This window comes from Hemiscyllium ocellatum, chromosome 6 (assembly GCF_020745735.1).
Source record: "Hemiscyllium ocellatum isolate sHemOce1 chromosome 6, sHemOce1.pat.X.cur, whole genome shotgun sequence".
Classification (NCBI taxonomy): Eukaryota; Metazoa; Chordata; class Chondrichthyes; order Orectolobiformes; family Hemiscylliidae; genus Hemiscyllium; species Hemiscyllium ocellatum.
In genome coordinates this window covers 81895898-81909782 of record NC_083406.1, presented here as the reverse complement: position 1 = coordinate 81909782, position 13885 = coordinate 81895898, and the positions used below count along the sequence as shown (strand labels likewise).

At 37.4% G+C, this 13885-nt stretch overlaps 1 protein-coding gene across 4 annotated transcripts in view; it reads left to right on the top strand.

The window, feature by feature from the left end:
- The window catches only part of ska3 (spindle and kinetochore associated complex subunit 3), a 58545-nt gene that overhangs the window by 30999 nt on the left and 13661 nt on the right, over positions 1 to 13885 (top strand). For all 4 annotated transcript variants that reach the window (XM_060826721.1, XM_060826717.1, XM_060826719.1 and 1 more), the window contains 4 exons: positions 1424 to 1589; positions 3817 to 4237; positions 5448 to 5554; positions 8303 to 8472. In XM_060826721.1, the coding sequence (XP_060682704.1) occupies positions 1424 to 1589; positions 3817 to 4237; positions 5448 to 5554; positions 8303 to 8472 (864 nt within the window). The remainder of the gene's footprint in view (positions 1 to 1423; positions 1590 to 3816; positions 4238 to 5447; positions 5555 to 8302; positions 8473 to 13885) is intronic.

Below are 13885 nucleotides of genomic sequence, written 5' to 3'. Positions count from 1 at the left end.
TAGCTAAGCGTGAGATGAGGGGAGACTTCTTTATTCAGAGTTGTTAGGATTTGGAATGCTCTGCTTAGGAGAGTGGCGGAGATAGATTCCATAGGTTTCAAAAGAAAGCTGGATGTATATTTGAAAGTGACGAATTTAGAGGGCTACAACAATAGGGCAGGAGAACGGGACTAGCACGTAAGCTCTTCAGGAGTTGGTACAGCTATGATCGGCTGAATGCTCTCTTGCACTATACATTTCAGCCATTTGCAACTCCTAACTAACTCACTACTATTTAATTCATTCCTGGCCCCAATTTTGCAGAAGGGTGTCGAAGACTCTGTAGTTTGAAAACACAATGATCCTGTAAATATTAATCCTCCAAAAAAAGTTACAGGCAAGGAATGATTAAATACTATACTTGGATTATTTTGAGATTCTGCAAATGCAACTAACATTTGAGAGACTAGTTGTGGACATGTTGTGCATTGACTGTGTAAAATAAATGTTTAAGGGCCATATGACTTTTTCATATTGTGTTTTTAATAGATGTGTTGCATCTTCAATGTATATTCACATTTCAGAAAGTTTCAAATATTCTGGTGAAATCGGGAAATAAGCAAATTTGTCATGAACGCTTACACCAAACTGATGGATTTTTTTCATTGTAAAATAAATCTTTTTCAGTGAGAAATCCAATAATGTCAATCTTCAATATGTTATTTGTTCCAGAGTGTGATCAGGCTCTCAACCCCCATTACATTAGATAACTTTATTTTTAGGGAAATTGTGGAGAGTACTGCAGAAACAGCAGTTGGTGGCACATATATTTTAATGTCAACTGGATGAATTCAACGAAACGCTGTCTGTACATCACTTATTGGAGAAAGAGTGAAGAAATAGAATTAAGGCAATGTCACCTTGCTTCATTTGTGCCCAGTTGTTCAATGTCCGGTATTTTGCTTCCTTCCTTCCCTTGCTCACAAAGACAAAATTAGCACAAAAGCTGTCAATGGATGTGTGTCTGTACACTGATTACTACCTTTAAATGGCAATAGTTCACCATTGATTGATTGATTGATTTGTGTTAATCCCTGATGTAGGTTACGGTTCCTGAAACGTAGTTGTTTGTTGCAAATCTGACCTAAATTTTGCCAACACATATTTTCTAAATCCCTTCTTTTACCTTTTATGGTCTCTAATATTACTACACATCTAATTACTAATACAGTTCTGTGTTGCAATGTTGTACGTCAAAAGGCAAGTTCAACAAATCTTTGTCAGAACAGAGAATTAAACATTTCAACAGTGCATGGTAATACTTGGATGGATTTAAAATTTGAGTGGCTAAATATTTTAATTGCCCTGTATCTCCTTTTAAAGTTCAAATAGAGGAGCTTTTGCATAAAATAGTTCAATGTATCATTGTAATTTCTTTTTAAAGGCTGATGTTCAAAAAAAAGTGGAAACCCTTAATGATGAATACAGAGAAAATAATGAATTAATTAGAGCCTTCCGAATACTACAACAAAAAAATTGTGCAGATCTTGAAGAAATTGAAGAACACTTTCAGAATTATGGCTATGAATCCTTGAGTAGCAAAAATGAAGGTACGTTCAGGGGAGTGAGCAGAGTTTTGCTTTTTTAATTTAGTGATTACTTTTACTGTGATAATTTTAAGTGTCTTTAAAACAAAGCAGAATGTGATTTGCTATAGTCCTATATTGTACTGTACTTCGTATGCCTCAAAGTGCTACAACATGTTGATAATTTATAAAAGGAGCAGAATTCCATAAGATTGCTGTGCAATTTCAATGTTCACATGTTCACATATGTACTATGTCTGTAATTTGATTTGGATCACAAATAGCTGCTTTAACCTCTTCCTCTTTCTATATCCCTAATAAGTTATATTCAAAGAATGGCTGCTTACAAAACCGAAAACACATTTTCTGTTCTTGGGTTGGGATTATGTAATGGGCAACATTTGCTGAACAATCCTGAATGTCTTAATAGCTACAATGACAACTAATTTTCAGTTGATTAGCAAAGCTTGTAACGTGGCTTATTGTTGCTTGCTAGAAGCAACATGTATTCATTCCCAAAGGCCTAAACTCTGCAAACAAAGAATATTTTTAAGCCTTGTGAATTTTTAAATTACCCAGGAGTTATAGTTTCTTGTCTGTTTGATTATTCATGATGACAACTCAATTAATTCAAATCAACTTGCCAATCAAATAGCTTCCTTTTGCAGAAATGGTATAAATATTTTGTGATCATCTATAATTGGCATTCTTGTATTTGTGCAAGATATAAATTGGTAGCGTGTCTTTTTGTGTTCAGCAAAAGAATTAACAGATGCATGTTATTTGAAGGAAGCGAATAGATTTTGTAAAAGGCAGGTCATATATAACTAACAAAATTGGTTTCTTTAAAGTGAACTAATCGAGAAAGTTGAAGGTAATGCAACAAATGTTTTCCATGGAAAGCATTTGACAAAGTACTACAATAATATTTCAAGATTTGCCGATTATTCCAAATTCTGGCCGACAATATGGATGATACCAAACAATTACAACAGGACATAAGCTAACAAATAGGCAAGTAAATGGTAGATGAAAATTCATCAGAAATGTGTAAAGTGGGCATTTTAGTGGAAGGGATAATGAAGGGTAATATAGATTTGATGGCTCAGTGCTAAGAAATTTCCAGGGACACTTGAGAGGTCATGTGCATGGATAGTTGGAATGCGACAGGACATGGAGATAGTAATTATGTGACTTTGGATTTCAAAATTGAGGTTTTGAGTACAAAAGCAGGGAAATTAAGCTGAACTTGTAAATAGCTCTGATCTTATCGCAACGAGAATGTTGTGTTTAGTTCTGGTCACCAACTTTAGAAAGAAACTGAGGCTCCTGAACGGAGTTTGTGGGTGGTTTACCAGAGTAGTTCCAGCCATAAAGGATTTTAGCTACAAGGTTAGATTGGTGAAGCTCTAGCTTTTGGAGCAAAGGTGGCTGAGGTGAAATCTGATGATGGATCCTTTTCATATTGCTAACAGGTAACTAGCAGCACAAAAATGCCATTATTTTCAATTCTAAAATGCAGAGGTGGTTTATGGAGGGGTGAGGCAGAGTTAGGATTTCTTGCTGTTTTTGCAAGGAAAAGCAGGGGATGCTAAGTTCCATTAAAATTTCATGATACAACCGCTCAAACCTAACCTCTACTACCTGGAAGGAGACATGAGAAATATTGTCACTTCAAGTTCACCATCCTTAACTGGTACTTCCTACCTAACAGCACTGTGTGGTGCAAGTTCTACAAACTTCAGTTCAGGAAGTTGGCTACCAACCATCTTTTTTGATGGCCATAAATGCTGACCCTCTCGGTAGTAATTCCTGCGAGTGAATAAATACCAAAGGGTCACTTGTGCCAATGTGACAAGTTCCAGGAAATTATGGAAAAATAATACCTCTGTTGTTGCTTTCATCCAGACCAATGATGATGGGTCATGAATATTCAGTTTTAGACTGCTCAATTGGGCGGTGGAAAATCAAGACAGTATTTCTAATAATTAATTATATATGTGGGCATCAAAATAAAACTGGGATAGGCTCCACTGCGATATCCGTTGCAATTGAATGGTCTGTCAACATTCACTGTTCAGACATTACATAAAATGTGACCATTTTGGCCAGTAGTATAGGTAGGCCACTGACATCCTGTAGAGATGGAAGGTTTCCAGGAGACAATGGCCTTGACTTCAAGGAAAACAAAACTTTAAGGAAATGTGAAATGGAAAATCTCTAATTAAACTGTAATGTATTTTCCTCCAAGAACCACAGGTTAAATTAACGAGTACCGAAACAGTTGGAACTGAAAATTCTGAACATGAACTTGAAAAGCAAAATAATGAAGTTGCCACTCCACCACATGAGAAGCCTTTGAACGACTCCTTACGTACCCCTCAACTTGAAGATTTTGGACTTGGTCACTTAATGTTTCAAAGTGCATGGGGAGAGCCAGAATGTAATCAGGCCACAGATCCCAAAATCAGTCTGGAATTCTCTGGAAAGAAGTGTTCTTCAACTTTGCAAGGTCCGATTATACCAAAGACACCAAAATGCACATTACGGCTGGATGATGAGATGCTTCTCACTCCCAAGCTGGAACATTTTGGTATTACAGAACATACTGGTTATGTAAATGACTTTACTTTGGCACTGTATAATAAATCTGCTCAACCAGAGATGAACAGGTAAATTTTTTTTTAAATTTTAGAAATAATTATAATTCAATTTCTCTTGTTTCCAATAACTTGCATACTCCCCACTCCTACCCCCAAGGTTTAAAATGGAATTTATCTAAACACGAAACAAATTATTTATGCTATTATTTGTCCCTATTCTGAAATTTCTAACTTGCAATAACAATAAGTATGTTGACCAAACTTGATCCAGTAATGACAGGCTGAGTTCAATGCAAGCACAAACATTAATTTAGTAAACTTTCATCTATAATATACCCACACTTTCTTTTTGGTACTGCAGTTGAGTTGTCATATTCAAGGCATCATGCATGATAACTCAGTTGGAAGTATTATCAGCTGCAACAAACTTAGGGATCAATTGAGAGCGTTATGTTCCTGCAGAATTCTTGCATTTGCACAATTTTAAACATTTTATTAAATAGACAATATACCAACTAACATACCCAGACCATAAGTATCAAAATAGTTATCCCAGGGAAAGGTTTAGGAGGACATTCTATTACATATAATGCTAAATAATTACTTCTATTGAATTTAATGTCATGCAATCCCCAGGTGGTTTGCCTTTTAGGACTTCACCTGTTGCATTTTTTTTAAACGCTCCTTGGAGATATCAGTTTCTTTTGTGGCCTCCCTGTTTCCTTTGAGTGTTTCCATCATTCTGTCCTTAAACTGTATTAGGCAAGGAAACAGAGACTTGGCTTGAGTTCCTCCTGTGGGCATAATAGAAAAGATTCAGATCTTCATTTTATTTATGAAATGGCAAACTAGAAATATTGTAACTTTAAAAGTACTGTATAAATTCTAGTTAAAATGTTTCCAACAACTTCTAGATAAATTTTGAGAAGTGCATATAATGCATAAAATTAAGTGACTTGTTGTGCCACAATATACTTCATTGATTCTGTCATAACTGAAGTTTCTTTCTGTAGAAAATACTAACAGTGCTAATTGTGTCACCTGGTGTTTTCTTTAGGATAGCTTCGTGTATTCGTATTATGAGTATACACTTCTTTACATTTGTGACCTAGGATTGGGGGGGGGAAATAAATAAGTATTTGCATTCTGGCTCAAAAGTTCCCATTTTAGTTTTTTTTGTCAAATGTATCTACAATATTTGTCACAGTTTTACCAATCTGAATATATTTCTATTTCTTCTTTCTTCCCTCCTATCCCCAAAAAACGCATCTTTTGCCAGTTGTACACCTATACCAACAACTGAAGAAGATCAGTGTGTTAATTCTGTGTCAAAGCAGATTGAAAATGCTTCTGTGTCTTCTATGACACAACAGGCAGATCCCAACAGTGAGTATTGGGTTTGATTCTTCAAAAGGTTTTAATATATAACTTTAATATTGAACCGTATTAGACTTGAATGTGTAGAATCCATTTGTAGGTCTATAAATTGCATTTATACTGGGAGATCAATCCAAACATTTCAATTAAATGGCAATTAAAATACAGAAATAAGCTTGTGCTTATGACCTAAGGTTTTAGAACTAGGATGAATTCCCACAATTCAAAATCTTTAAACTTTAATCTTAATGTAATAGTTAGCTGTTGTTATCTCATTGGAATTTGCATAAACCGCTTTCAAAAACCTCTGCAAATTGATCAAATGTTTTGATGGCTTGCAAATAGGACAGGCTGAATCATGGAAGCTGCTTAGGAGCTATGAAATGAATTGGGCTAAGTACCTAAAAAATAAACAATTAAGTTTAATATAGACTAGTGTGAAGTATTGCAAGTAAGAAAAGATTTTTTAAAAATTAAGAATCCAACTACTCTTGAACATCCATTCAGCATATCTGACCACCCTGGAGCAAATACTACGCTTATCCAAGCAGTCAATGTAGTATTGTTCAGATAAGAAAAAATCACATTGAAAAGCTGGGACTGCTGAGGTCAAGCATCTGTAGAGATTGACCTAAAATATTCTATCACTTTCACTTAGAACATACAAATGTGATGTGTGGGTAAGATTATTCCAAAGGAATTGTAATCATTATATTCTCCATAATCATTCACTTGGCTTCTGTTTTGAACGTTATTGACAAATGTCCCATGTGGAAAGAACATGGGCGTTTGTTTGGATGTTAATGTGGAAGCATCCAATGTAAGAATGTTCAGTGTTATTGCATTAAGACTCAAAATATGGACCGTTCACCAGCAATGGAGAATATAGCTTGGCATTAGGTTAAGGGCTGGGACAATTAGTTTGTGTCCTAAATTAAACTTGCCTGATTAAGTAATGCTTATTCTGTCAACCACCAAGCTCCATAGTTAAGCATGCATCCTGAATTTCTTTCTAGTTTCTGTTCTCAATATTTTGCTTCCCCATAAGTGACTGAATATATAGCCCAGTCCCAGATTTCTTTTCCTCCTTTAAAATTATGAATGTTGCAAGGTTGTAGAGACAAATAGGAGAGAAAATTAAAATTGAATGCTAAAATAGGTATGAAAGAAGATGAGAATGTTTTTAGAGAAACTAGAACTGATGCTTAGAATCTTGATAGAGGGCTCCCCAGTTATTCGAATACAATCTCATACAGCCTCAACATGAAAGCATGACCCTTTAGAACTAAGATAATGAGGAATTTCTTCAGCTAGAGAATGGTTAATCTGTGAAATTCATTGCCACAGCAGTCAGTAGAGGCCAAGTCATTGTGTGTCTTTAAAATGAAGATAGGTTCTTGTTTGGTATGGGTATGAAGGGTTGCTGAGACAAGGCAGGAAAATGGGGTTGAGGAACACATATTAGTTATGACTGAATGGTGGAGCAGACTTGATTAGCCAAATAGCCAAATTCTGCTCCTATGTCTTATGATTGAGGCCTTTGGTACAATAACCAGGAAGATCTGCGTAAGATTCTGTACAAGTGTGGTTTGCTGAAAGTTGAAAGAGCATGTATGGTATCTCCTGTGTTTATTTGAGAAAGTTCAGTCGGGTGGAGAGGGGATGGCAGAGGAGTGAGCTGGGATGTTTCAGCGGGAACAATCTTAGAATGCTGAAAGGAAATGAAGATGTGTTTGATGGCATCATGTAGAATGTGGTAGAAATGGTCGAAGATTATGTTGAATGTGAAGCTTAATTGAAGTGGAAGATAAAATAAAATGCTACAGTTTTAACATTTAACCTGTTCTGATTTTTAAAATTTACCACTTTGAAATGTAACCTTTTCTCTAAACATAGATGCCAAACCTGCAATGTGCTTCCAGTATTTGTTTCTTTTTTTAACTTTCATTTTACAGTCTTCTGGGTATTTTGCTTGTGTATTAAGGTTGAGGGAAAATTTAATAAGGATATGGTGAATGAAGAAAAACAACTAAGTTTATGGAAGGATTAATCATCAGAGAGCATAGTGTTGAACTGGTAAAAGAACCAGAAGTCCTATGAGGATGATTTTTTAAAAAGCGTAAGTTATTTATGATCTGGAGTGGATTGCATGAAACTGGTGGTAACATTTCAGTCATAACTTTCAAAATGGAATTGAATAAATTCTGCATATGCCTCTCATTTGAAGTATTAGAGGAAAAGAGCAGAGAAGTAGGATTAATAGCTTTTTCAAATTGCCTGCAGAAGGATGATTAGTTGAATTTCCTCCTGTTGTACATGGTTCATCGTAGATAGGCCCCTCATACTTGGGTGAACATACTGTCTTCAGTTTTATTTCCGGTGCGAAAGAGCAGAAATAAGGTTTTGAGTACTAGAGATTCTTTTGGAATTTAGGTTTCTGTTCTAATTATTCTCTGTCAACTTCAGAAAAAATAATCTGGTCATTCTCTTATATATTTATGGGAATTTGTTGCATGCAAACTAAATGTTATGTTTTCTACATATCATGAATAACTGCACTTCAAAGTATTTAATTTACTGCCAAGTCCTTGGAATAATAGATGATCATGAAAGACTATAAATACCCAAAATATGTTTCCTCCTCCTCTTTCAATATGTAGAAAATAATGTCCAAGTTTGAGTTCCAAATGCTATTAGTTGGTGGTGTTCAGTAAAATATTACTCTTTAGAAAAAGCTGTATTTTTTTTTCTTTTTAGCTGGAGATTTTCTGAATTCTCCTTTGTCTCCCGTATTTTGCACTCCTGGTCTGAGAATTCATAAAGATTCCTCCCAAACTCCAGCAAATGAAGAAAGGAAATCAAATGGCTCTCTACCATCTCCAGTATTGCCATGTTTTGAAACACCATGGCTGAAAAAGCAATCTTCTGTGAGTATGATATTCAATAATATTGTACCAGTGCAACTATCCTCCATGTTTATATTTTCTCATAAACCTGCAAATAGTGATTGTTTTCAAACACGCCAACTGGGTTTTTTAATTTGGTATGATTTTGTAGAAAACTTGGTCAATGTCAGCATTTTCAAGTCACTTGAAAAATCAGAATTGGCTTTTTTTTCCTGCTTGTTTGTCTATTTAGTGTCATGTTGGAAGTGCAGGTCCTTAAGACATTTTCTAGCACACTTACTAAATAGACTAACCTTGTTCCAAGAATATATTCTTAGCAGATACATTACCTTGTCCCTTTAATCACCCATCCAGACATATCTGTAAGTTTAATTGATGTGCATCTCTAAATTGGTTTATCATTTCATTGTTCATAACACTCTGGTTTAGACTGAGCTGCACCCAAACATACCTGTCTTAATTTTATTTCCTTAAATGTAACTCATAGGATTAGAAAAGTTTCTTAACATAAAATGGTCATGGCAAAGAAGGAAATTATTTTAGCTCATCATGCGTACACTAGCTCTTTGCAAGAATAGCTCAACAATTGAGGGAAGAAATCATAAAATATCAAAATGTGAGTTGAAAATTAGAGTAAATGGTAGAGAAGAGGCTCAGTATTGTCGGGGGTAAGTAAATAAAGATGGAGAGTGTGGGAAGCATAGTATTTTCACAAGAAAATACGAAAAGAGAAAGACAAATCAGTATAACTTATTTAAAAACTTTGAACATAAATGGTGCATTTAATTGGAGTAGAGTTGATGAGCTGACAGCACAAATAGGTGCAACCTGGTGTGGATTGCTGAAATGTATTTACAGGAGGATCAGGACTGGGAGTCAAATGTCCAAGGGTACTCTGTATTCTGAAAGGGTATGCAAGAAGGAGTAAGATGTCGGTTTGCTTTATTGGTTGGTTGAGGATGTTATCAAGGTTGTATTAAGAAATGATATTAGCACTACAGACCAAAATGTTGAGTCAGTCTTGGGTGGAAATAAAAAGCAAGGGAAGAAATTGCTTGGTCAGAGTAATTTACAGGCTCCTGAACAGTACTTTCAAAGTAGGGCATAGTATAAACCAAGAAAGAGGGCTTGTGAAAATGGTGCAGCAGTAATTGTGGGTGATTTTAACATGCATATTAACTGGATTAATCAACTTGGTAAGAGTAGCCATGAGGAAAGGTTCAGAATGTGAGAGATTGTTTCTTAGAGTATAATGTCATGAAGCCAACCAGTGAACTGGCTGCTTCACTTAATGAGGAAGGATTGATAAATGGTCTTGCAGTTGAGGAGTGATCCCAACATGCGAAGAGTTTCAAATTCAGATTGAAAAAGTGAAGACAATCGCATACTCTAGGATAAAGGTAAATATATAGGTTTGGGGAAGCAGTTGCCCTAGTGGACTGGGCAAAAATATTAAGAGGCAAAAGAGTTGAACAGTGGCAAACGCTTAAAGGTCCTAAAAAACTCTCATTTAAAGTATTTCCTGAAAAGAAGAGGCATTGTAACAACAATGGTGAAAAATCATCCACAGCTTGCCAAGGATAACAAAGGCAAAACCTAGGGCATACCATATTGCAGAAGTTAGTGGCATTCTGGAGGATTGGCAGCACTTTAAATGGCAGAGGTTCTGAACCAATATTGTTTGTTTTCACAAACCGAGGAACTTGGTGAAATTAGTATAACTAGGGAGAAAGTATTAAGTAAAATGAGGGATTAAAAGCCAATAAATCCCCAAGGCCGAATGGTTTGCACCCTACGGTGTTAAAGCATTAGATAGTGGATGCGTCAGATATGATATTCCAAACTTCCCTGTATTATGGAAAAGTGGATTGGAAATATGCTAACGTAACACACTTGTTCAGAAAAGGGGATAGGCAAGAAGTGGGAAACTATAGACTGGTTAGATTGACCTCTGTGTAATGGGGGAAACTTGCTGGAATCAATCATAAGGGAGGAGATAATTGAACACTTGGAAAACCAAAGCACAATTCACCAGTGTCAGCACGGTTTCATGGAGGGCAAGTCATGCTGACAAACTTGCTGGAGTTATAGAACATAGAACAGTACAGCACAGAACAGGCCCTTCAGCTCACGACATTGTGCCGACCATTGATCCTCTGTGACCATATACATGTCCAGCAGTCTCTTAAATGTCCCTAATGACCTGCTTCCACAACTGCTGTTGGCAACGCATTCCATGCTTTCTCAACTCTGTAAAGAACCCGCCTCTGACATCCCCTCTATACATTCCTCCAACCAGCTTAAAACTATGACCCCTCATGTTAGCCATTTCTGCCTTGGGAAATAGTCTCTGGCTATCGACTCTATCTATGCCTCTCATTATCTTGTACACCTCAATTAAGTCCCCTCTCCTCCTCCTTTTCTCCAATGAAAAAAGTCCGAGCTCACTCAACCTCTCTTCATAAGATAAGCCCTCCATTCCAGGCAGCATCCTGGTAAACCTCCTCTGAACCCTCTCCAAAGCATCCACATCTTTCCTATAAGGTGACCAGAACTGGACGCAGTATTCCAAGTGCGGTCTAACCAAAGTTTATAGAGCTGCAACAAGATCCCACGACTCTTAAACTCAATCCCCCTGTTAATGAAAACTATATGCTTTCTTAACAACCCTGTCCACTTGAGTCGCCATTTTAAGGGATCTATGTACCTGCACACCAAGATCCCTCTGCTCCTCCACACTGCCAAGAATCCTATCCTTAATCCTGTACTCAGCTTTCAAATTCGACCTTCCAAAATGCATCACCTCGCATTTATCCAGGTTGAACTCCATCTGCCACCTCTCAGCCCATCTCTGCATCCTGTCAATGTCCCGCTGCAGCCTACAACAGCCCTCTATACTGTCAACGATACCTCCAACCTTTGTGTCTTCTGCAAACTTTGCTAACCCATCCTTCAATCCTCTCATCCAAGTCATTAATAAAAATTACAAACAGTAGATGCCCAAGGACAGAGCCCTGTGGAACACCACTCGCCACTGACTTCCAGGCAAATATTTTCCTTCTACTACCACTCGCTGTCTTCTGTTGGCCAGCCAATTCTGTATCCAGACAGTTAAGTTCCCCTGTATCCCATTCCTCCTGACCTTCTGAATGAGCCTACCAGGGGGAACCTTATCAAATGCCTTGCTGAAGTCGATATACACCACATCCACAGCTCGACCCTCATCAACTTTTCTAGTCACATCCCCAAAGAACTTGATAAGGTTTGTGAGGCATGACCTGTCCCTCTCAAGGCCGTGTTGACTGCATTTAATCAAGCCATGGTCTTCCAGATGGTCATAAATCATATCCCTCAGAATCTTTTCTAACACCTTGCAAACGACAGACGTGAGACTTACTGGTCTGTAAAAAATGTAGCACCTGGAGGAAACCCATACAGACACGGGGAGAACACGCAAACTCCGCGCGCACACAGTTGCTCAAGACTGGAATCGAACCTGGGTCCCTGGCACTGTGAGGCAGCAGTGCTAACCACTGAGCCATTGTGCCACCCCATAAGTGTTTGGAGTTCTTTGCAGATGTATTCAGCAAGGTGGATAGTGAGTCTTCCAGTGGATGTGGTATATCTAGACTTCTAGAAGGCATTTGACAAGGTGCCACATAAAAGGTTAGATCACAGGGGTTTAGGGATACAGGCCTTCTGCTATAATGTATGTTTTATTAACGCACTATAATGTGGTTGACAATGGGGATGCTGTTTCTAAAGCGCGAACTTTTAAAACCTATATTGGTGTAATGTGAAAACACCACCAATACTAGAAGTGCTATTTCTAAAACGCGATTTTTCTACAACATGGGGTTGCACAAGAATGCAACCATCATGTTTTAGAAGAACTAGCTATGAAGTACTGGCTTGGATAGAGGATTGACTGACTGACAGAAGAGGGCTGGTATAAATTGGTCCTTCACTGGATGGCAAACTGTAAGTAGTGGGGTGCTACAGGGTTACGTTCTCAGACTGCAATGGTTTCCAATCTATATAAATGATCTGCAAGCAGAGGCCAAGTATAATATAACAAAATTTGTGGATGGTACTAAAATGGGTCGGAAAGCAGGCTGTGATGAGATAGAGTTTACAGAAGGATATCGATCGGCTGGCAGATGGAGTTTAATTTGGATAAATGTAAGGTCATCCATTTTGGCCAGGGAAACAAAGGGCAAATTATTATTTAAATGGGAAGCAGTTCCAAAGTGCATCAGTGCAGAGGGACCTGGTATTCTTGTGCACGAATCAGTGTAATAAGAAAGGCAAATTGAATCTTTTTGGCACTTATTACAAAAGGGCTAGATTATAAAAGTAAAGAAGTGTTATTACAATTATTTAAGGTGTTCGTGAGACCACACCTGGAGTATTGTGTTCAGTATTGGCATTTTTACTTGAGGAAGAATGTGGTGGCACTGGAGGCTGTTCAGAGGAGGTTCACCATTTTGATTCTATGGATGAAAGGGTTACAAGACAAGGAGCAGTTGAATAGCTTTGATTTGTACATGCTGTCGTTCAGGAGAATGAGAGGGCTGATCTGATTGAGGTATATAAAATGCTAAAAGGGAATAATAAGGTTGACATTGAACGGATATTCCCTTTTTTGGGACAGTCTAAAACAAGAGATTGTAGATAGTGAGAAGAGGTAGGTTCAGAACTGATGAGAAATTGCTGAAGGATTGTGAATCTGTGGAACTCAATGCCCAAGAGTACTGTGGAGGCAGAATCAATCAACTGATTCGAGAAGGAAATAGATACTTTTCTGATGAAAAGTGGGATAAAAGACTAATGGAAGCAGGCAAAAAAGTGGAATTGAAACCAGTACATGACAAGCCATGATCATGTTAAATGGTGAAACATGCTTGAAAGGGCTGAATTGCCTACTCCCACTCCTAATTCCTATCTTTCTCTTCAACTGCTTATTCTTTGTGCTTTGAAAGCTCTGAATTTATATATCTCTTCCACACTGTAATTCCAAATCATAACCTCCCACATAACATATTTAACAATTTTTGTTTTCTTTTGTAGATTTTGATATTTGATAGTTGCCTTCAATTGGTGCTCAGTGACTCCCTATCCTTCAGTCGATGTGAATAATTTCTATCTAGGTCTTCCATGATAGTAATTGTGACCTAAGTTATCAAAGACCCTTCCACAGGGGAGATGATTTGACTGATATTCATGTGATTTTGTTGGAAGAGCATCAAGAGATGTGGACCAAAAGCAAGTGTAAGGTTGCATGTTCAATCCCATTAGGCTCACAAAAAATTACTGCAAGTCAAGATCCTGGTACAGTGATAGTGTAAGTTAGGGTGTTTTGTTGAGATTGTACAAGGTGTTGGTGAGGCCTCTTCTGGAGTACTGGGTCCAGTTCAGGTGACCCTGTTCTAGG